The 21,988-nt window shown below is 54.3% G+C and overlaps 1 protein-coding gene across 1 annotated transcript; it reads left to right on the forward strand.

Moving 5' to 3' along the window:
* Positions 1-4,810: 4,810 nt before the first annotated feature.
* Positions 4,811-17,349, forward strand: SH2B2 (SH2B adaptor protein 2; the record flags this gene model as incomplete). Its single annotated transcript, XM_080630047.1, has 8 exons — positions 4,811-5,689; positions 8,740-8,841; positions 12,557-12,648; positions 14,654-14,745; positions 15,261-15,437; positions 15,551-15,744; positions 16,441-16,612; positions 17,036-17,349. The coding sequence occupies exons 1-8, from the start codon at positions 4,829-4,831 to the stop codon at positions 17,347-17,349; spliced, it is 2,004 nt and encodes a 667-aa protein (XP_080486173.1). The 5' UTR covers positions 4,811-4,828.
* Between the last annotated feature and the right edge of the window lie 4,639 nt (positions 17,350-21,988).

Below are 21,988 nucleotides of genomic sequence, written 5' to 3' on the forward strand. Positions count from 1 at the left end.
AAAACAGGTATTTAATGGGGGATTGGTTCAGGGAAAGTGGTTTGACCATGAATTTGAGGCCAAAATGCTGTTCAATGAATATTTTAGTGGGATGGACAGTACATGAGAGGAACAAAGATTGTTTCCATTTCTATCCAGTTCAGACAGCTGGTCTGATTTAAGCTCTATAGGGTATAAATAGTACATGGGACAACGAGGAGCGCAGAGAGCAACCAACTTTTCCCACCTTGGGGCTGTGGTGGGGATGGTAAGCGTACCTGGAGGGATGTGTAACACATAAGGACAGATCACCTTTGCTTTCTTGCCTTATGGCTTTTGCTTCCTCAGCTCAGCCTCTATGTGTGGTTAAAGCTGGGATGGGCCTTGAGGGCTGAGACCCTTCCCAGCCCCTCATGGTGGCAAAGGAGGTTGCTTGGTCTTTGCATGCTTCAGGTGTCTGCTGTGGAAGGCTGGGGGGGAAAATCAGCTCTGTGGCCAATGCATCCTCCATCCCTTTGAGCTTGCACTATAGCAGCAGAGAGGATGCTCTCGCCTTCCTTCTGCCATCAGCTCCAAGCCCCACATGCTGCTCGCTCTGCCCCACCATCCACAGAGGCAGTCTCCATCCTGGCTTTAGCTGTTTCCCAGTGCAGGCAGGAGCCAGGCTCCCTTGCAAGCTGCCAGCAGGGACCTGTGTGCCAGAAGCATCACCTCACAGCCCAGGGAGGTATCGCTTTGCTCCAGGACCAGCTCGTGACTCGGGGATCTCCCCTGGCCCAGCACACGTGGGTCAGGCGCTTTGCTGGGGGAGCAGGTGCCTGGGTTTCCTCACTCCGTTCCCATGGGATCGCCAGCCGGGGCTTTGAGTGGCATCGATCTTGCTGGAAGCCAAGCAGCTTGTTGGACTGGAGCAGCTGGGCTGGAGCTGGAACCTCCTTCCCCCTGAGCCACGCTCTTCCTTCCTCGCCTGCCTTGGCCCTGGGAGCTCTCCCAGTCAGGCACAGATGGAGGGATGCAGGGATGGAGGGATGCGGGCTTGACTCTTACAGCCTTCATCCAATTGTATTTTCCCCCTTGAATTTCAGATCACTGTGGCCCAGCCTGGCTGCACCAGGCAGAAGGGAAACATCTCTTTATTAGGGTTGTTTCCTAAATAAGCCCTGGGAGCAAGTGCTGGGCTGGCTGTTCTGGCTGTCCCATGACCAGCATTGCGCATTCGGGTTATTAACACCTCGTTCCTCCCCACATCTCTGGTTCAGCAAATCCCGGGGCCTTTGTCGTTGCTCCCTGATTCCTGCTTCACCAGAGGCTCTGATTTCAGCCTGGGTTTCCCCTTGGCCAATTCCCAGAAATCCTTTATTTTCCTTCCTATTTAAACCTTTCCCAAATGACAGCAGCTGCAGAGCTCTGCTCTTTGAGGTGTTTGGGGACTCGTGCAGGTGGGTCAAGAGCCCATCACCAGCCTTAAGTCTCAGTTGCCACTCTGTGGCTTCCCTTTGGCAACAAACCTCCTAATTTTATATATCCCTATGTCTGTCCTCACATGTAACCCAGGCCAGGGACTCAAGGCTGTGGCCCCTGTGCCAGTTCTGGAGCCAGCAAATAGCACCTCCAAAGGGATCTGGCTCCTCTGGAGCACACTGCAACCCTTGGTAAACTGGGCTGGGAGCGGATGGCCCTTCCTTTACAAAATCCTAGATCTGCTGCTTATTTCCATCCTGAGCCTGTTTTCATCTCACTTCCACTGCTCTGCCCAGGATGCTGTCTGTGGCATGGTAAGTTATTTCAAGAAGTGGAGCAGTGCTGTCGGTATAGAGGGGAGTGCAGGCACCGAGATTAAAGGTAAATCTATACAGATAATTGGGAGCCTGCTTCCTGCACAAATCAGGTGAACGTGTACATGCAGGTAGGTGGTGATGGCTCTGTGGTCCCGGGGGGGCTGCCTTCAGGCATCCCCAATACTCCTGGCCTCTGCTGTTGGGTCCTGCGCAGGGGGCTCATGGACCTGCTGTGGGCAGGGTGATGGAGGCACAGCACAGGGTTGGTAATCCCCACCTCCGCCTCCTCAGACCTGCCAGATGTCTCTCCTCTAGGCTTCAGTTTTATAAATTGGCCTTTTAAAGTCTGTCATCCCCATGCAGATAAAAGGAAGATGCTGTGACACCTCTGTGTGCGTGTGTCTGAGCCTGGCTGCACTGCCTGGATAGTGAGGGCTTTTTGTTTGGGTTTTATCTCGTTTTGAAGTGCCTTTTTTATCATCTTCTTTTTTGCCCTTAATCTCCTGTTCTGTCGCATCTTGCCTTCCTTGGTTTTGAGCAGGCAAGCCGTGCTCCATAGCACCGGTCCCTTCTGGAGACATGGATGGGGAGAAGTGTTCTCCCCTCATCTGCAGGGGTGACACCAACAAAGCCCTGGGGCTCAACACCCCAGGCAGAGCTGAGCTGCTCCCTTCTGGCAGATGCAATTAAACCTATCACCATGGGGCTTTCTCTTTCCTCATGAAGTCCCTTGCTGTTCTTCTCCCTTTGCACCCTTTCCCCCTCCCTTGCTCTTGCTGTGCCTGCTTGGATTGCCAGCAGGACACTCCTTTTCACCTCCCTTTTCTCCTGGCCCATGACTTGGTGCTGGGGCAGCTCTTGGGGTGGTGGCAAGGAGCTGGGGCTGTGGATTCTAAAGCTGAAGGGCAGTAGCCACTGCCACCATGAGCTGTGTCTTTAAATTCTCTCCTTGGTGATGGATGGATGAGGAGGAATTGCATTTGCTCAATGGGGAACAAATAGCTTTGCATTTTTCTGTTGCTTTCCTCCTGCCTCTTGGGGATATTGAGACACTGCTCCTGAACTGCAGGGATGTTTGGTTTTCATCCCAGCTGGCATCCCTGATCCCGGATCCCTGTGAGCAGGACTGCTCAGGTCTCAGGGAAAGCCCTGTGATGCTGGGGACAGCCTTGCCAGGGATTTCTGCCGGGGACTGGTGACAGCACTGTGGGATACAAGGGGCCAGTGAGGACCCTGTGTGTGCCCTGTCCGTGCTGCCTCCCTGGCACAGCGAGGGTGCTGAGCAGCATCCCTGTCTCAAAGGCAAGAAGATGCCGTGCATGGGGAGCAGAGATGCTGCTGAGAGGAAAGCCGGCAGAGAAGCCAAGCTCCCCCGCTCTGGCTCTCGAGCAGCTCAGGGTTTCTCTTTCATTCAAGTGCTTTTGTTCCCTGTGTTTCTCCATTTGAGGGGGCTTGAGAGCCACTTCCAGGGTGGAGGTGATCCCGGAGAGCTCAGATGTTCCGTGCTGGCGGGTCAGGAAGTGTCTTGTCTCCATAGGGATGTGCTGAGGAAATAACAATGGGCTCCTGGCTCTGTGTCGCAGACTTCAGGGCTCAGTCCCAGCCGGGGCCTGGATCACAAGGAGCGAGTTAGCTCTGTCCCCAGTGCCCACCCTGATCCCGTGGCTCGTGCAGTTCATCCGAGCAGTGATTAATTCTTGGCCATGTAAGCTGCTGGAGGGTTACTGCACGTGATTTACTCGCAGGGTAATCCCTTGCCAGCAAAAGAGCTGCTCTGTGAATGGAGAACAGCAAAATCCCTTCAGCTTCTGTTGGGTTCTGGTGGCTTTTTTTTCTCCTGTACCTACTTACTCACTGGCCTTGGCCAAGGACCTGTCCCAGTGTTAGCCATAACACCATGGTGCTCAGCAGGGAGGGTGAGGAGCAGAGGCTGATCTCCTCCGCAGCTCAGCTTGGTCTGATGGAGATGTGACCAGACAGGGAGGACTTGGCCATGGCAGAGGGACACAAGAGCAGTGCCTGCCCCAGCTGAGATGAAGAGGCTCTGGGCTATAAAGCCTGGGAATGAGCAGTTCTGGCAGAGCCACCCAAAGCAGGAAGATCCATGTCTCCTCTCATGAGCCCCTTAAAGAAAGAGACTCATTAGAAGTGATGTGGCAAAGGATCAGAGCAGAAATGGGAACGGAGAAAGAGAAGGACCGGCTGCTGGGTGTGGAGGGGAGGGTGCAGCCCTGTGTGCTGGTGTGGGTGCTGCTGAGACACCCAGTGCTCCCTCATCCCATGGCCAGGCAGAACACACAGGCGGGATAAATCCTGCTGGTGAATCCCCTGGGCTGCTCTGGTTGGGGACTCCTTAGTGGTTTTATGAGAAATCAATACTGCTTTTGCATGGTCATAATCGTAAAATAAGTACAATTTATGGCTGCTGCCAGGGCCAAGCGTTTTTTCTGGTGTACAAAGTGGAGAGGGAATGACACAAAAACACTTTCCCACAGCGTTTCTCTTTGCACCAGGGCTGCAAACCTGCTCTTACAAAGGCCCTGGAGCACAAGTGTGATGGGGAACGGCTGAGGGACCAGGGGGGGTTTAGTCTGGAGAAGAAGGCTCAGGGGAGACCTTATTGCTCTCTATAACAATCTGAAAGGAGGTTGTAGTGAGGTGGGGTCAGTCTCTTTTCCCAAGTAACAAGTGATAGGAGAGGAAGAAATGGCCTCAAGCTGCACCAGGGCAGGTTTAGATGGAGCTGAGGAACAATTCCTGCCCCAAAGGGTGCTCAGGCATTGGAACAGGCTGCCCAGGGCAGGGCTGCAGGCACCGTCCCTGCAAGTGTTCACACCCTGTGGAGACAAGGCACTCAGTGCCATGGGCTAGGGGTGGCCTTGGCAGTGCTGGGGAACGGTTGGATTTGATTTAAGATCATCATTCCTTGATGAGCTTAAAGCTCTTTTCCAACCCGGTTGATTCTGTGGCTCTACCTCCACGGGGGAGACCCCGTTTGGGGTGGGTTGCCCATGCCCATGCTGACGCTGTCCCTTGCCCCACAGCCCGCTGGCAGGTGGAATGGGGCAGCCATGAACGGCGATGCCCTGTGCCAGGAGCCCTCCTCCCCGCTCCCCGACTGGAGGGAGTTCTGCGAGCTGCACGCGCAGGCGGCCGCCGTCGACTTCGCCCAGAAGTTCTGCCAGTTCCTGAAGGAGAACCCTCACTACGACACCCCCGGCGCAGAGGCTTCCTTCTCCCACCATTTCGCTGCCAACTTCTTGGACATCTTCAGCCTGGAGGTCAGCCGGGTGTTTGTGTCCGACTCGCCCACCAAGTACAACATCGTGCCCTTCGTGGGGCTGCAGAACTGCCACGTCCCCTACGGGCGCGAGGTCGCACCGAGGAAGGAGGAGACGTCCACGGAGTCCCTGGACAGCATGGACACCCCGATGGGTGCCGGCCGGTACCTGAGCCCGGCACAGCAGGTACAGGCACACAAGGTGTCCTCCTACGGCCAGTCCCGCAGCTCGGAGGATGTCTCCATCCACGCTGCCGCCAAGCCCAAGTTCAAGAAAGGCTTCTCCTTGAGGAACATGAGCTTGTGCGTGGTGGATGGCATGAAGGAGATGTGGCACCGCAAGTCCTCTCCGGAGCCGGGCGCTGAGGCTGCTCCCAGTGGCCGGAGAGCCGAGAGGGAGCCATGGCCGGCCGGAGGCAAGGAGCCCGGTGACCCCCGGGAGAAATGGACCCACAAGCTGCGCCTGTCCAAGGTGCCCTCCTCCAAGGTGGAGCTGGTGGACATCCAGAGGGAGGGGACGCTGCGCTACATGGTGGCCGATGACACGAACTGTGTGGGGAGCTCGCAGTGGCAGAAGTGCCGCCTCCTGCTCCGGAAAGCGGTGAAGGTGGAAGGAGAGAGGTTCCTCCTTGAGTTTTATGTCCCTCCAAAGGTGAGTCCTGGCTTTTCTCCGCTCTTCTTCCGAGCCATTCAAGCAGCACTTGGGCTTTGCTTGAGGGTTCCACTGCTGAGCTGGGATGGTTGGGTACCATGAGGTTGAGATGTGAATGGATGGGACAGCATGGTTGAAACCCATCCAGCCTGCAAGCCCTGACTGCTGCTGTTCACCATTTGAGCCCCCTCCTTCCCCACAGCCCTTAGGAGAGATGCTGAAGCCTCTGCCTGGTCCTTTGTTCCCCAAGTATCTTGGTGGAAAAGCTCATTCCCCCATCGAGACATGGGGTGTCCAGGCCATCCAGAGGGTTTCTTCTCTTCCCAACTTGTTGCAGAGACATGTGATTGAGCGATGGCTCCTGCAGCACCAGCACGGCTGGGATCACTGCCTGGGCTTTATGCTTTAGATCTCGCAGGGTCACTAGTGCACCTTCTGAAAGCAGGTTTGGTTTTTGTTTTTCTTTCAAATATTCTTCTTTCAAATGTTCTTTCATTTGGAATAATTTTGCACCTGCAAGATCCCCCCATGCTTCTGGTGATGCCAGAAGTTCTGGAGACACCAGTGATGCCCTCTGGGGCTGGAGCATCACTACCATGGGTAGGGTTCACAGCTCTCATCCCATACAGTCCCAGCTACACACCCTCCTGTGCAGAGGAACACTTATTATTACCATTATTATTATTATTATTACTACCCATAGTATCACTTTTTCTTGTCTGCATCTGTTGTTCTATAACTTCAATGAAAGCTTCAAAAGCAGGAGCTGGCGTGTCCTTGGTGCATCCTCCCTCTCCTTCTCACATGCATCTTTCCCTGCGTGCGATGCAGGGAAATGTTGTCCCTGTTTACCCGAGGGAAGGGCTGAATGATGGAGCAGTGCACTCAAGAGATGTGGGTTATGAGACCTTGAGTCTCCTCCTTTCCTTCCCTCCTTCTCCCGGGCTGAGCAAAGGGATGGGTTGCACTGCCCGTGCTAACGCAGTGATTGCGCCTTGTCTGCGCTGTGCGTTCTCTCTGAAGAGCACAGGGCAAATAATGAGCTGTTCCCTGGGGTTATGTGCTGGTAATGAAATCTCCAGTTATTTAAGTACCTAGGGAAGAAAAATCTCATTTACTTCATCTTCTCCAGGACTTTCCCACTTGCATCTCAGTCCTTGGTAGCAAAGCTGGGCCAACATGAGCCCTCATGCCAGGCATGCACCGGGGGCTGCTGCTCCATAGGTCTCTGTGCTCTAAACCCCGGTGACCCTCAGTTTGGTAGAGAAATGGATCCATACATATGGATGGCATCAGCATTTTCTGTTTTCTGAGGCCAAGATGAACCTTGGCACTGGTGGTGGTAGTCGGTGCCTCTCACCTATTCATCACATCTTCCCTGAGAAAATACAAACATGAGTTTAAACTCAAGTGCATCCCTCTAAAGAGCAGCTCAGCACTGGTATGAGTGATGTGCATCACTGGTAGCTGGCTCTGGGCTTAATCAGCCCAGGGACTGCACCAGATCCACCTGGAAGGAAACCACTGTGTCCACAGCACGATGCACAGAGGATCGGGTGGATGCAGGCTGCACCGAGCAGCACCAGTGTATCTTCTGGTCCAAAGGGACAATAAACTCAGGGTAAAATGGAACAGCTTCTGCTCTTAAAACATTTGAGAGAGTGCTCAGAGAGGGATTTATTTCTTAAGTGATTCTTGATTTGCCTCTAAAAATCCATTTTGAAATGATTTTATGGCAACTTTTATGAACGTTGTCTCTCTTCTGTTACAATCACACCCTGCCTTGCTTTACAGCTTTCCCCCTTCATCCCATCTTGCTTTCCATCTGGCAAACGATTCAGCTGTAAAAGTGGCACCAGTCTGGCACAGCTGGAGGAAAACAGCTTTTTTGCTTCAGCAGCCCACAGCCTTGTTTTTGTGTAGGCCCTACAAAAACTATGCTTGTGTCTTTTAAATCTTTAAAGGGAAGAGCCCTCCTGAAGAAGACCCTTCTCTGGCTCCCGGTGCATTAACACCCTGTTTTGTTCTCTTTCAAAGCAGCTGCCTCCCCCTTGCAAACACCAAGATGGAAAAATTTCCCAGGGCAGGATGAGCCTGGAGGCAGCGCTGGGGCCCTGGGGCTGGTGGAAACGAAACATCCCAGAGGGGAAAAAGCAGTTCCTGTTCTGTTTCATAGATTTATTTATCTTTCCCCCCAAAAATGGGAACTGAACACAGCATTGGTAACCTGCACCCACCCCCTGCACCCAATGCAACAAGCGTGCGTTCCGGTGACTAAATCACATCTCTGCTTCCCGCAGCTGTGATGCTCCAAATCCCGAAGTCCTGAATCCCGGAGCCCCGGAAGGTCCTGGATCTGGGAAGCAGCTCCAAGAGCTCCTTTGGGGGGAATTGTTATAATTAAAGCAAATATCTGGGGAATCTGTGGCTCAGCAGAGCGGGAGGCACCGGGTCCTGCCCCCACACTGAGGCCGCAGCGGGTGCTGGGGGCCCTTGGGGAAAGTCACTTGTCTTTCTTTAATGTAATTAACTACTTTTATTAAAATAATTAATGACATTAGCCTGTGTTGCTCAGGCTGCTGCATTGTGGCTTCTCTGTTGAAATGCCACTCCTGCGCTGGATAAACTGGGTGTCTTCCTGGGCTGCTTTCCACATAGGAAGCATCCCCCATCAGATAACACAGCTCTCTCACAGGATGTCTCCATAGGGAGAGGGCTTAAAAAGAAGAGGAATAAATGGTCTTGGCAGAGCTGGCGTATCAGCCTGCGCTGGAGCAAGGGGGAGGTTTGGCAGTTAAATGCACTAACCTCACTGTCTGCCACTGGGCCTCCTCTTGGCTTAATTCAAAAAGCTTGGAGTTCTCAGGCACGTGAGGGAAATCAATGCTTTCCCCCCCTGCTGTGTAATAACTGTGCAGGCTGAGGCGTGAGCTTGCCTCCGATGGCCACGTTGTCTCGTCCCCCAGGACAGTTTGATTCAATTGAGTGACTTTTTCTTATTATTTATTGATTTATTTTAATTATTTCCCCTTTGGTTTTGTTTTTCCCAGGCTTCCAAACCCAAGGTGAGCATCCCGCTGTCGGCCATCATCGAGGTCCGCACCACCATGCCGCTGGAGATGCCCGACAAAGACAACACCTTTGTCCTAAAGGTGAGTGCAGCGTGGCAGTGGTGTGTATCCAGATGGGAACACCATCTGTGCCCGCATCCAGCCCCCACTGCAGGGATACTCCGTCCCCAAGGGGATTGTTGCCTTGGCTTCCAGAGCTGAGATGCTTACAGCACTAATGGTCTCCATGGGATTCCTGCCTTCCCTCCCTGTATTGTGTCCCCTCCAAATGATGAAACCTCCACCTGATGCCCAGGTATTTTTGGATCAAGCTGTTTGCCTGGCTTTTACCATGGGGTTTTGCTTCTCCGTGTCACCAGGAGATGGGTTAAGTCGGTGTCCAGAGACAACCTGCAAAGGAAAACACTCTTTGTTTTGGCTGCCTGTGGTTTTGTGACTACTGCTGCCTCAGATTGCACATGGGATGCCCCATGCTGCACATGGTGGCTATTTCATTGACACAAGGCAATGGGAATGGCTGTGCAGGGCCACCAAGGCCCTGGGGATCAACCACCCCACATAGGTCTGGGGCATGAGCAGAATGTGGAAGTCCCTCTCCAGAAAGAGTTTTCCATCTCACACAGTTACTGAGCCCAGTGCTCTCCCCCGCTCTGCTGGAAGGCAGCAGCCTGTCACAGCAAATTGGGGCTGCGTTTCAGTGTCCTGGCTCGGGGCATGACATGCCACCATGATGATGGACATGTTGTTGGGGATGGCATTTCTCTCCAGCTAATGAGGCTGTGCCTCCCTGCTCATGCCAATGGACTTACGCTCTCCATCAGAGCTGTCTGACGTGCATGGCTGGAAACTGGCACATGGATACTGGGGGAACACCAGCAGCCTGAGGATTTCTGTGTCCTACCTCTGCTAAAGAAAACCCCTTTGCTTGATGCTTCTCCCTAAAAGCATGTGGCCCCACCATGCATTCCTGTGGGAAATAGCTCTCTACCAAACCCAGCTCCTTGCAAAGGTCCCACACCTTCTCCTGGCAGCCTCCTCCAGGACATCCTCCCTGCCCAAGGCTAATTGCTGTTCATCCTCAACCTCTGCTGTGGTCAGTGTCCAACATGGACATGGAGGCTAATCCAGCTGCTGTCTTCTGTGCTTCAAAGACCAACCTCATATGTCTGCTCCTCTCCAGACTGACCAGACTAGAGCGGTCCTCACTTTCCTTGTGGGCTCTGGAGAAAAAATTCCCCAAAGCATATGTGGTGCCGTGGCCAGCAGTGGATGGGAAGGATTGCTTCTCCTTTGATTGCTTCTCCTTTCTTCTTCCTCTTTTTCCAGCCCAAGTTGACCAGTTGCTTTCTTGCACCCTGATGATGCTATTGATTCACATGCAGCTTGTGGGCTGGTGTAACCCCTCAGTGCTTTCTGCAGAACTGCTCCAGAGTGGTGGTTCCCCAACCCAAGCGCTCATAGTGATCAGTGTGAGCCCAGAGCTCGCCTGTGGCCTTGAGCTGGAGGCTGGTTTCAGCTCTTCCTTTCACTGAGCATTTCTCAGCTTCCACAAGTTCATTTGAATTCTCACTTCATCTTCCAACACACTCGCAGCGTGGTGTCATCCATGAATTGATTAGGCATCCTTGTGCTGCTTTTGTCCTAATCATTATGGAAGAGCAGCACGCATGAAGAGTCTTTGATGTGAAACGTGAAGGAGCTTCTGAATGCATCCCTCAGCTTTGACCATTAGCCATCAGTAAGCCATTAACCATTGATAACTGCGTTTGGAATACATCAGCTACTCCTGCTCATGCTTTCTCAAGTCTCATCCCAGCCGTGTCCTGCTCCCCTGCTTGCTGGTGTGTCCCATCAGTGTGACACTGCTTCTCCCCACCCCTGGGGCTGTCACAAGCATGAGCAGATTGTTTGAGGGGATCCTGGCAGATTTCTGCTGGGGGGATTCAGCTCAGGGGTGCTTCCCTGGTGCGTGTGGAGGGTTCATTCCTTGTGCTGCCGGAGGCAGGCTCAGGGCTTGTCCTCTTCCTGTCTTCCGGAGCCAGACTTGCTCTCTCCACTGCCCCTGCTTACAGCTCTGTGACTGCTTCAGCCATTTCTTTAATTACCCTTGGGAATGCTCCAAACCCCGATGGTCTGGAAGTGCCTGATTTACCAGGTACCCTCCTGCCCCGTCCTGGCTAGGGCACTTGCCCTGCTGTGGGGTTAATTGATGCAATCGATCCTTTGAGCAGCCAATGCAGCACTGAGCCTCTGCCCTCCGCTCCCAGCTGTCAGCATGGGATTGCTTCTCCCTATTCCTGACGTCCCTTGTTAGTTGTAATTCATTTTGTGCCCTGGCCCTTCTTGCTGGAACCTCTTATTGCCACTCTTTTCCATCCCCCTTTGCTGTCTGGACTCGCAGAGGCAGTGAACCACCCCTCAGTGCCAGGATACAGATTAGATGGGTAAGAAAGGGATCTGGATGTTGTGGTTTCCCCAGTGCTTTGCCCTGTATGGGATTGATGCAAAGCCCAATCTCCACCTTCACGTGCGGGTTATGATGGGTGGAAAAACCTCTGCCTTGTTCAGGGAGGCTACACTGCCAAGTTGCCTAAAAATGAGCAGGCAGCCTGTCCCCAGCACGCACCAGGCACCAAGCACAGGCAGTTTTTCCATTGCACAAGCAGGCACTTGCAAAACACCCAAGCCCTGCACGTGCTTCACTTGCTGTCATGCTCTGCATGAGAGAGCAGCCCCGTCTCCCATGTCAGCTCCATGCATTGCCCTCAGAAAGCCAGAGAGGCTCCTTCGCCCTGATTAAACAAAATAGGGGGGGCAATGGGGGGAATCTTTGCTGTTTCCTTCCTTCTGTTTGGGGCAGGATCCCCCATGCACAGTCCCGAGCTGCTCCAAGGGGAGCAGGTTGCTGCTCAGCCCTAGCCCAGGCAGTGGGCACTGCTTATTTCCAGGACAGTGATTCAGTTGTTTGTGATTAATTAAATTTGCCAGGAGGCTGTCTCGGCTGGGAATGTGATACCCTCCTGGAGCCAGGGCTGCCGCACCAGCTGGGGAATGTGATGCAGAAGGGGTCCACAAGGGATGCGGGAAAACCTGCCATCATCGCGCAGCACCGCATCGCATGGCTTCTGAGCCCACTGCTTTGCGGTTGATGCAGGGCTTTTGGGTCCTCCCTGGCCCCAGAAAGGCCCAGCTCCTTTGGGCTTGCAATGTTAGAGGCTTCTGTGCGTCCTGATGATGGGGTTTAGTGTTATTTTTCTTCAGTTAAAGTGGGTTTCTCTCCCACCCTGCTGCAGTCAGAAATTGGAAGCCTCATGAGCCAGCAGGAAGAAAATACAAGAGGAGAGGTTTAAAACTCTTTGGTTTAGAGGTCTGGCAGGATTTGGGCAGAGAGCAGCATGGCTTCTTCTTTTCCTGTGCTGATGTAGCTCTTGGGGGGACACCAAGGCACCCCAGAAGCAAGGGATGCTGTCTGTGCTGCTGCTTGGTGTTGTGTGCCCTCAGTGCCATCAGCCAGGGGTGGTTTTGCCATGAAGCTGTAAAAACCCTGTGGTACATTTGCTGGTACTGGTGGAGTGGGGTTTTTCCTTCAAGCCCCAGCTTTGATCAGGAGTTACCCTTGGACACCCCAAAGCACTTCTATGGGTCATCCCTCAGCATCACTTTACTGAGATGAGACAGAGCACTTATCCTCTCCTAGCAACAGGTGAATGTGGGGCTCCGGTTGGGTTATGGGGTGTGCTTTGCCCTGGGGTGGGTGGCAGGACCCCAACCTGATGCTGTCCTGCATTGCCTGCAGGTGGAGAATGGGGCTGAGTACATCCTGGAGACCATTGACTCACTGCAGAAGCACTCCTGGGTGGCGGATATCCAGGACTGCATTGACCCTGGGTAAGGCTTGCAGGAGGATGGATGGTGCTGGGCAGGGACAGTGCCCGCGCCACCGAGCACGAGTTATTGCCACTGATGCAATTCTTGGTGCTTGGGTCATTGCAGAAAGTCCCTGACACACGCCAAAGCCTGGAGGCAAAGTCAGCAGCCTGTGTATGTCAGAGGTGCAGCCTCGCAGAGCACTCCCTGCTTGCCCACCCTTCCCTGCTCCATGTTGCCTCAGCCCAGCAGAGGCAACTGGGAATAGAGCCCTCAATGTGGGAAGCTCCTAACACCCACCTTCTGAAGCTTTTATACTGTAGCTGAGCTATTTTCCATGTGTGTTTTCCAGTTATCCATAGCATATTTAAGATACTGCTGGCTTAAACAGGTTATTTGTGTTTTGATCATGGTGCCATTAGCACTGCTATTGGAGTCACAACAACTTGGCCAAAACTTCTCATCTGCTGCTCCATCAGCCTGTGCAGCAGATTGCATGTTAGGGAGGTTTGTGTGCCTGGTGCTGTTCCCTTCAACGGGCTCAGACACGTCTGGTCCCAGGGAGGCAGGATCAGCCCAAGCTCTCCATGGGCTCTGGGATCCCTGATGCTGCCTTTCTTGGCACAGCTTTGGAAGAACAAGGTGCTCAAGCTTGCAGAGGTGAACAGAGGCTTGGAGATGCTCCAGCCACCTCCAGGCTGCTTTTCCCCCCTTCTGCTTGAAAGACACAGTTTGGGCGTTATGGGGCCAGTGACCGTGGAGGTTGCATCCCACAGGGAGGATGCACGAATGCACTCCAGGTCCGTGCTCCTCAGCTCCTTTTGCTGTGTTTTAAACTGGATAATGCAAGAAGTGACACTGTTGATGGGGGCGATGCTGGGAAACATCCCTTGCTTCCCCACTGCGTCTCAGTGCTGGTTTTCCAGCCGGAGCCATGCTCTCCTCACACTGCTGGCAGCCTCCCAGCCTCTTCTGTTTGCTTAGCACCCAGCACAGTCCCGCTCTGGCCTCCGGACGTGACTGTAAAGCAAATAATAATGAACTCCAGAGCAAATACTAATGAGCTGTTTAATCCATCGACACACGCTCGGTGCCAAGAATGACGCCGCAGTCGGCTCCCCATGCTTTTGCCAAGGGCTGGAGCCCGGCGATGGCTTTTCTGCACAGCACTGCTGGTTTTGGTTTCCTTCCTCCCTCCTTGTTTTTAACCGTCTGCAGCTGAATGGCTCCCAGTGGCTGATTCACTTACTGGCCACTCAATAATTCAGCAGCTCCCTCGTGAGCCGTTACCACGAACGCAGCCGCTTCCTCGCTGCCTGTGCCCACGTGGCTGCCGTTCAGCAGGAGCAGCCAAGATCCAGGATAAAAATAGGCTCTGGAGCAAGCGTGTGGGGTGTTTGCACAAGAAGGGTGCTGAAGTGCACGGGCAGGGTAACTGGGATGCTCTCTGTGGGGCTGCGCCGATGCAGCCTCCCCCTTGCGCTGTCCCCAGTCACTGTCTCTGTTCCTCCCATGGTTTCTTGATATCTTTCAGGGATGTAGTTCTTGTGGGTTCCTGATTCCCTTTGTGGAGGGTGAAAGCGAAAGCACCTTGGGTGGAAGTTGGTGGTGGGAGCACGCGCGCATGTGTGTGTATGTGTATGACTGTCTTCCAAAGCAAAGGCTGAAAGTCAAGGTAATGGATTTCCATTTAAACCGGCCAGGTTGCAGCAAAATAGCACAACAAGGACTGCCCAGCATGACCCATGTAGGGAGGGCTTTCAAGGGTTTAATCCCTTTCATGCCAGTTTCTGACCCCCAAAAAGCCATGTTGTTTGCAAGCTGTTCTGCCCCTTGGTGCTGTGGGGGCTTCTGTTCACAGCAGCCCCTCCAGGAGGATGCAAGGGATGTGCTCCTGGATCACAGCTGGAATTCCGTTTGCTTGAACCCCCACTGCATGCCTGTGAGTGGCGGTGCCACGTGTCTGTGTGTGTGTCTGCAGCGTGGCAGCCAGCGAGTGACCGTCTGCTCTGTGCTCTGCCGCCAGGGACAGCGGGGATGACATCGAGCTGGCATCCTGCGTGCAGGGAGCCTGTCTGCCGGGCAGGGTGTCCTGCAGCTGTGAGTTCCTGGCTGATGGTAAGGACCTGGGCAAGGTGGGCATCTCTGGGTGCCAGCTCTGGTTTGGAGGGGACCAAAAGTGAAAGAGCCTGAAGTTGATGCTATGGGGATGGATCATCCTCTGTCCATCGCCTTCCTCACACTTGCCTTTGCCCTGGGGAGGTGGCCCACCCGTCAGCGTTGCGCCTGTGCATCCTGGTATGTGCAGAAAATCAAGTCCCTGGGGTCTTGCAGGCACTGGGGTCTCTGGGTCCCAGCGAGCAGTCTCCACTTGCACAGCCCCACCTCATCTCTGTGCCAAAGTACAACACATCTGTGCCTGCCATGCCGGTTGCACCAGGGGAATGAAACCCAGCACAGGCTGAAAGTGAGCTGGGAGCCCCCAGGCTGTGGCCAAAGCCATAACCTAGCCCTGAGATGTCCCCGAGAGCAAGAGGGGCTCCAGTGTGGTTGCCTTCAGAGCAGGTCAGCCCCCAGCCTTATCCAGTGATGGTGGGTGATGCTAACCCATCCCTCTGCAAACACCCTTCCAGATGTGCCCAAGCCTCCAGACAGATGTGCCCTGCCCGGGGCTCACACCACCACCACGGCCCCCGCTGTCCCTGCACCCCACGGTCGGGGCAGGGACTCCTTGGGGGAGCTCCTGGCACACGTTCCACTGGAGAGCTTCCTGCAGACACTGGAGTCCTCTCCCAGCGGGCACCTCACAGGTACCGGGATGCGGGATGCGAGCCCAGTGCCTCGCTCTTGGGATTGCACAGGGGAAGGGGTGGGAGAGGCGACGTCCGGGTGCTCCCTAACCCCCCACTGTCCCTGCGGCCAGGGGAGGACAGCGAGGCGGAAGCGGAGATCAACCTCTCGGAGTTCCCCTGGTTCCATGGGACGCTGTCACGGATCAAGGCGGCTCAGCTGGTGCTGCTGGGGGGTGCCCGGAGCCACGGCTTGTTCGTCATCCGGCAGAGCGAAACGCGGCCCGGGGAGTACGTGCTCACCTTCAACTTCCAGGGGAAAGCCAAGGTGGGTGTCCTCAATGTCAGCGCCAGCCCTGCCCAGCACCCCGGGCTCCTTCCCACCCTCCTGGGGCTCTGCAAGCAAGTGGGAGCCATATGGTGACCCCAAACACTGCATCCCAACAGGGCATCCATTGGGACCACTTGTCCTTGTACCCTAAGAGCCCTCTGCACCCTGCCCAGCCCCCTCAGCACTTTCCAGCTGGATAAGTGCCTGCTACACAGCATAAAGTTAAATGCCCCATGGGAGCCTGGCACTCAACCCCTGCCCTCTTCTTGTCTGCTCCATGTCCTGAAGTACATGGATACGCTATAAAAAGCAACCCATGTGCAGTTTTCTGCTGGATCCCTTTTCTATCAGTGCAAGCAGTTGAGGTATAACCTGTCCTGAAGAAGTGGTTCACGTGGGATGTGGGCTTCCCCAGGCTGTCTTTGTCACTGTGATTAGAGCTGCAGCCCCCTCAGCTGCACCCAACCACCCTTCTCTGACTGCTTCTGTATGGTGCTCATCACCAAGAGGGGACAAACTACTAGGGCTGCAGCAAGTGGGGTTTTGCAGGAAACACCCTGCAGCAGGAGAACACTATGGAAAAAACAAGTCCTATGTAAGGAGCAAACCTCCCTTGGCTGACAGAGGTGGCTCATCTGCTGATTGCAAGGGTGAGCATCACCTTGGCTCATCCACTGTCTCCTGCGCTTGCAGCACCTCCGCCTGTCACTGAACGAGAGCGGGCAGTGCCATGTGCAGCACCTCTGGTTCCAGACCATCTTTGACATGCTGCGCCACTTCCACACGCACCCCATCCCTCTGGAGTCGGGTGGTGCGGCTGACATCACCCTCCGCAGCTACGTCGTGGCCCAGAGCCCGCTGCCTGGTAGGTGCCAGGACTGGGCATGGCCATGGGTGCACATGGAGGGTTGGGCTGGGGTCTTATGTGGACCTAAAGGGGATTGATCCCTGGGATTCCCCCATTGATCCCCTCCCTAAAGCTGTGCCCGTGCTGGTGTGCATGGCTTTGACAATGCACCAGGATAGATATTATGCCATTGAAGGTGCATGTGCAGTGCCTGTGCATCCTTGTCTGTGGATAACAGTGCCCTGGCTTGGGCAGGAGGGGAGCAGTGGGGTCTGTGGAGCTTGGAGCATCCCACTCTGCTGGGAGAGGGCGGGCAAGAAGGGCTGGGGAACAACAGGGTCAAGGATGGAGAGGGTGGGTATGGGAAGGTGCCAGTGAGGGAGAGGGAGGGCCAAGCCCCCAGGCAGCACTGAAGGGGTCAAGCTCCTGTCTCCCTTGCAGACGCTGGCCCCCCACCAGCCCTTGTGTCACAGCCGCCAGGATGCCGGCTCGACCTGCCACCTCCACACTACTTCTGCAGCACAGCACCCAGCGGCCCGCCGGCCCCGCTGCCTGCCGAAGGGGTGGCCGTGGCCCCCGCTGCCACTGTCCCTGCACCCTACCACCGCCTGGAGGGTGCCCTGGGCCCCCGGAGCCGCAGTGACAGTGTGGAGCACCGGCCGGAGCCCCCCACCACCAGTGCTGAGGACTACCATGATGCTGACAGTGCCCGGAGCCGGACCCGGGCAGTGGAAAACCAGTACTCCTTCTACTGAGCCCCCCCATGCCCTGGGGCTGGATGGTGGGGGGGAAGCAGGGTACCTGCACCTCTCATTGCCACACCAGCCTCGCCACCTCCTCCTGCCACCACCGGCATGTCCTTCTTGCTCCCTGCCACTTCTGGGAGCCGTGTCAGCAGTGGGCAATGTCCCGGCTGGACCTGGTGCCAGCCCCAAGGTTGGGGCAGTGCTGGGAGTTTGGGAGGCTGAAAGTGTCAGTGCCATTTCAGAGCTTGCAGGCTCTTTTCTTTCCCTCTGGTTCAGGAGCTCTGCCAGGGCCAGTCATCCATGGGGATGCCCATCATGGGAAGGCAGCCCAAAGCTGTGCCAGGCTCCATCCTCCAGCCACAGGACCTCACACATTCCCTCTGGTGTTAAAGCCCAGCGCAGCAAACATCCCTTCTGGCACCATTACCCCGCAGACCAGCTGCTGAGGGGCTCTAGTGTTTTGGGATGGCCGTGGAAATGGCAGAGCCCCAGGCAGAGGCTTTTCTTGAGTTGTGAGGGTCTATCCGGGCTGGCTTTCAGGCTCCCTCTGGGGCATGCGTTTCCCATCCTCTGCCAGGAGGAGGTTTTTTCCAAAGCTGAATGAATTGCATTTGAGGAAGGTTTTTCTGCTGTCCTGCCTCTTCTGTTCCTTTGTCCTTTCTCTCCTTGCTCTACCTTTCTTCTCCTTTCTTCTCTTTCCCTTTCTTCCTCCCTCTCTTCTTTGCTTTCCAAAACCTAAGCTCTCTCCAAGGGCATCAGCTGAACCTTCTGCCTTCTCCCTACCACAGCTAGGCAATATTTTCCATTGCTTAAGGCAAACCTTGAAAAACATGCCAACACCCCTCTTTGCATCAGTTGTTGGTCATTCGGGATGGCTTGGGGTGGTCAGACAGAGGTGAGGGGCAGCCTTGTCCTGCAGGCTGGGCTCCTGGGAATGAAAGATGTGATTGAAGATTGGGGTTCTTGGAGAAATAGAAATGCCCAGGAAAAGCAAAAGAAATGGGGCCAGAGCCAGCCAGCCACCAGGACTGCCCTTGCCCATGGCTGAAGTCCCTCCCTGGCAAATGTAAAATACTGCCAGCGATGGTTATAGCAGCACTGGACCAGGCACTGCAGCAACCACTGCTGCTTGATGGCTTTCTGCTCCACCAGTACAGCCAAATGCATCTATAGCAGGAAAATGAGGGCCCCTGGTAGAGATAAGACCTGGAAGAGAGCGTAGAGCCGGAACCGGCTGTGGCATTGGGGTGGTTTTACAGGATGTGTGCCTCATGTGGGGTGGGAGACCCTCAGACAGGGCAGCTTTGCTTGCACATCCCTCTTGGTTTGTCTCACACAGCTTGTCTTACCCATCCCCAGGACTCCTGGCTCCTCATGTGGCTGCCAGGCCTGGGTGGCAATGCCAGCAGGACCTGAGTGAGGTGGCTTGGAAGTGTCTGGATAGGTCTCCAGGTAAAGGCTATCACTGCAAAGAGAGGTATGAGCCAAGCCACAGCTTCACTCAAAGCCCCTTGAATTTGCCTGGAGTTCTGGGTTGGGTCAGTATTTGTTTTCTAGGTGCCTTCTGTCCTGAGTTAGCAAAGCACTGCATTCACTTGTGTCTCCCACTTCAAGAGGGCAGGAAAGGCATCTCCAAGGCTTCCTGCCACCTCCTGCAATGTGAGAGCTGCCTTTCTGGCCCATGGGTGTGTGAGATGAGGGCTGGTAGATCTCATTCCTGCAGCAAATGCCTCCTTCTCCCTAAATGCATGGCCCTTCAGAGGGCAGCAGGAGCAGTTTCCTCTGGCCAGGGATATATCATCTTCCTCAGCACAGCTAAACCCAGCTTGGAGTAGCCCATGCAGCACGGAGAGGCCAAACGCTCTTGTTTGGTGGGCTTAACATGGACCTGCTTCCTTCACACACGTGGTGAATGAGGGGGGGAACACCTCTGAATGCAGCTCTTGTTCTTCACTGAGGTCCCAAGTGGCCAGGTAGTCGTGGATGAGAGCACTGCCTTATAGCCTTTCAGATGGTGGCTGGTTTTTTCTCTTTCTGCATCACAGGATAGGAAAAGGAGGGGGAAGCAATGATCTGCAAGCAAAAATGTTCATTTGTAAATAGGGAAGAGTCTGGAAGAGTTTACTGTTCTGTAGAATAAATTAATTTTATTTAAAAAAGCCAAAAGGGACTTGTTAAACAGATGGAGACCTCGAGTTCCAGTTTTAAAATAAAATCACTTGCAAAAAGGACAGCACATGAGCTTTGGCCTTTGCTGCTTTACTACAAGAAGAAGAGAGAGAAGGAAAGGAGGCTGTCATGGCGCATGTGTGTACCTCATTGCTATCTCAAGGCAGTTGGGGCTGGGCTCAGGCTGTCTCTGCTTGATGGAGTGCAGTGAAGGTGGAGGAAGGGGTATTCTCCTCACTGTTGAGCAGAGGGAGGGGAAGGACGGGTCCAGGCTGTACAGGGCAGGGTTTCCTCTGCTCCCAGGCTCTGATTTTCCTTGTCTGCTTTGGTGCTGGTGCAAGTTGAAACACCTCCATCCCTGGAGCAGCACAGATAATGGTGAATTAGCAGCCCTGGGGCCTGAAGATGGCCCTCCCTTCCCAAATGCCTGTGCTAGCATCTCCTGACAGCCCAGTTCCTTTATAGCATGTGATTCTCCTCTCCTATGCCTTCATCTCTCCTGGGAGGCAGTGCCTCACACTCTGCTGTTGTATGTCTTTCTGCTGAGGATCCCGTGGGGAAACAGGGACGTTGTCCCAGACTGTACTGTCACAGCTAAGCAGCGTGACAGACACGGCTTCCAGACGCAGCTAACACATGGCTTTGGGGGGGTGGAGGGAGCTGCTCAGCTCTGTAAGCAGGCCACGGTTGTGTCATGCTCCATTCACAAAAACATTCCCACCCTAAAAGTTTCCAGGGCCTGTTTTCCAGTCCTGGAGGGCTCATCCACCGGGAGCTGGGAGGTGACAGCCCTTCTGTATGGACCTCCTCCTTTACTGCCCACAAGGCAGGGACTGAGGGCTGTGCCTGCAGTACAGCTGCTCCTCCTGCATCACCCTGAGCCGTTCACACCTCAGTGTATTAGCAAAGTGACTAATTAGAGCATGAGGCTTGCTGGAAAATAAGCTTTCCTTTCCTTTTGCAGGGTTGTGGGAGGGCAGGGCCAGGATGCAACAGCCCTTTGCATCAAACACAGAGATCTAGTTGTGAATCAAGCGGAAAGCAGCCTGGGGTGTGTGCCAGCAATGCCCTCTGCCCAGTACACAGCAGGATGCTCTGCAGGGATGCTGGTGCTGAGCTGCACCCTGGCAGGCACCGTGGAGGGGATTGTGGCTGTCCACGGCCGCTCCTGACTGCCTGACATACAGGGTCTTTCTCAGCAAAGGCTTACAGTGCTTCCAGAAGGATCCCTTTAGTAGGAAATCTTCTCAGAATGCCTTTACTTCGAAACATATGTCATTTTATTTCATATGGATCAAGAAGCTGAATTTTGTTGTTTGACCTATGAAAACACCTCCCTGTTCTAATGAAAATCCTCTATGCCCAGTAAGCCCAGTCCTGCCCAGACCCCAGCCCCGCACTCTGATTGCATGGGTGTTGTATTTTTGAATAGTCTGATGAAACACCTCCTGTTTCTGTATGACCTAAGTAATAGACTTATCTCCTATCCCCAGATAGATGTATTTTAGAAGTAATAAGTGCAAAACACATTAAGGCTCTGCACCAGTTCCCTAGACATGTCATTTGAGAGTGAGATGCTCCCAGTTCTCTTTCCCCACGTCATGTGTGTGGGCTCTGTTGGATGACAAGACAGCTGCCTGTTGTTTCCCAGGGCTGTGAGCTGTCACTGGCACAAGCCATGGTTTGGGCAGGAGAATCGAGCTGCCCAACTGCTCCCTGCAGCCCTGGGGCTATCATAATGTCTGTGGGCACGGCTGCCATTCTGCCTTCCTGCTGTAGGGATGGGCATGAGAGGACTGAGAGCTGGCTGCTCATCACTAACACCTTTGCTTTGGGAAGCTGTGATTTGAAGAGGTGGTCATGACAGCAAGGAGGAAGAAACAGGGTGAGTTATTACAGGTTAGTGAGCTAAACTGGCCTGTGTTTTGCTCAGGTCTCAGCAGAGCAGAGGGGAGAGGAAACTCAAATCAATTTGCAGCAACTCTGCTTCTAAAACCTGTTCTGCAGTGACTGAGAGGGGATAGGGACATGTACCTGCCCCAGCTTCTGGAAATAGAGCTGGTGTCTCCCTGGTAGAAGCTGAGTACAGGCTGGCACTGTCTGGTTTGTGTCCTGGTGAGCTGAAGAGGACCCAAGGCTGGGAGAGCTGTGGGCACAGGAGCTCGTGAGCTGGCAGACAGCATAGGGGAAGCTGCTTGCATTGCTCCAGCCAGGGCTGTGACTGCAAGGACGCCTTCCAGGGCCAGCCCGGCCAGCTGGGAACTCAGCCAACACTAAATTCATGCCATTCTTTTACAAATCAGGCTGGTGAGACAAACACGAGGCATAAACTGGTGTGATTTCCATAGCAACCTCAGCAGAGGTTGAAAAGTCTTTTGTAAACATAAGGCTGAACCTGAGGATCAGCTCCGATTTTCTTCAGGGAAAAGGGAAAAGCAAGGGGCCTTAATAAATTCAGGTCATACAAACAACCCATAAA

Source organism: Psittacula echo (genome assembly GCF_963264785.1).
Source record: "Psittacula echo genome assembly, chromosome: 15".
Classification (NCBI taxonomy): Eukaryota; Metazoa; Chordata; class Aves; order Psittaciformes; family Psittacidae; genus Psittacula; species Psittacula echo.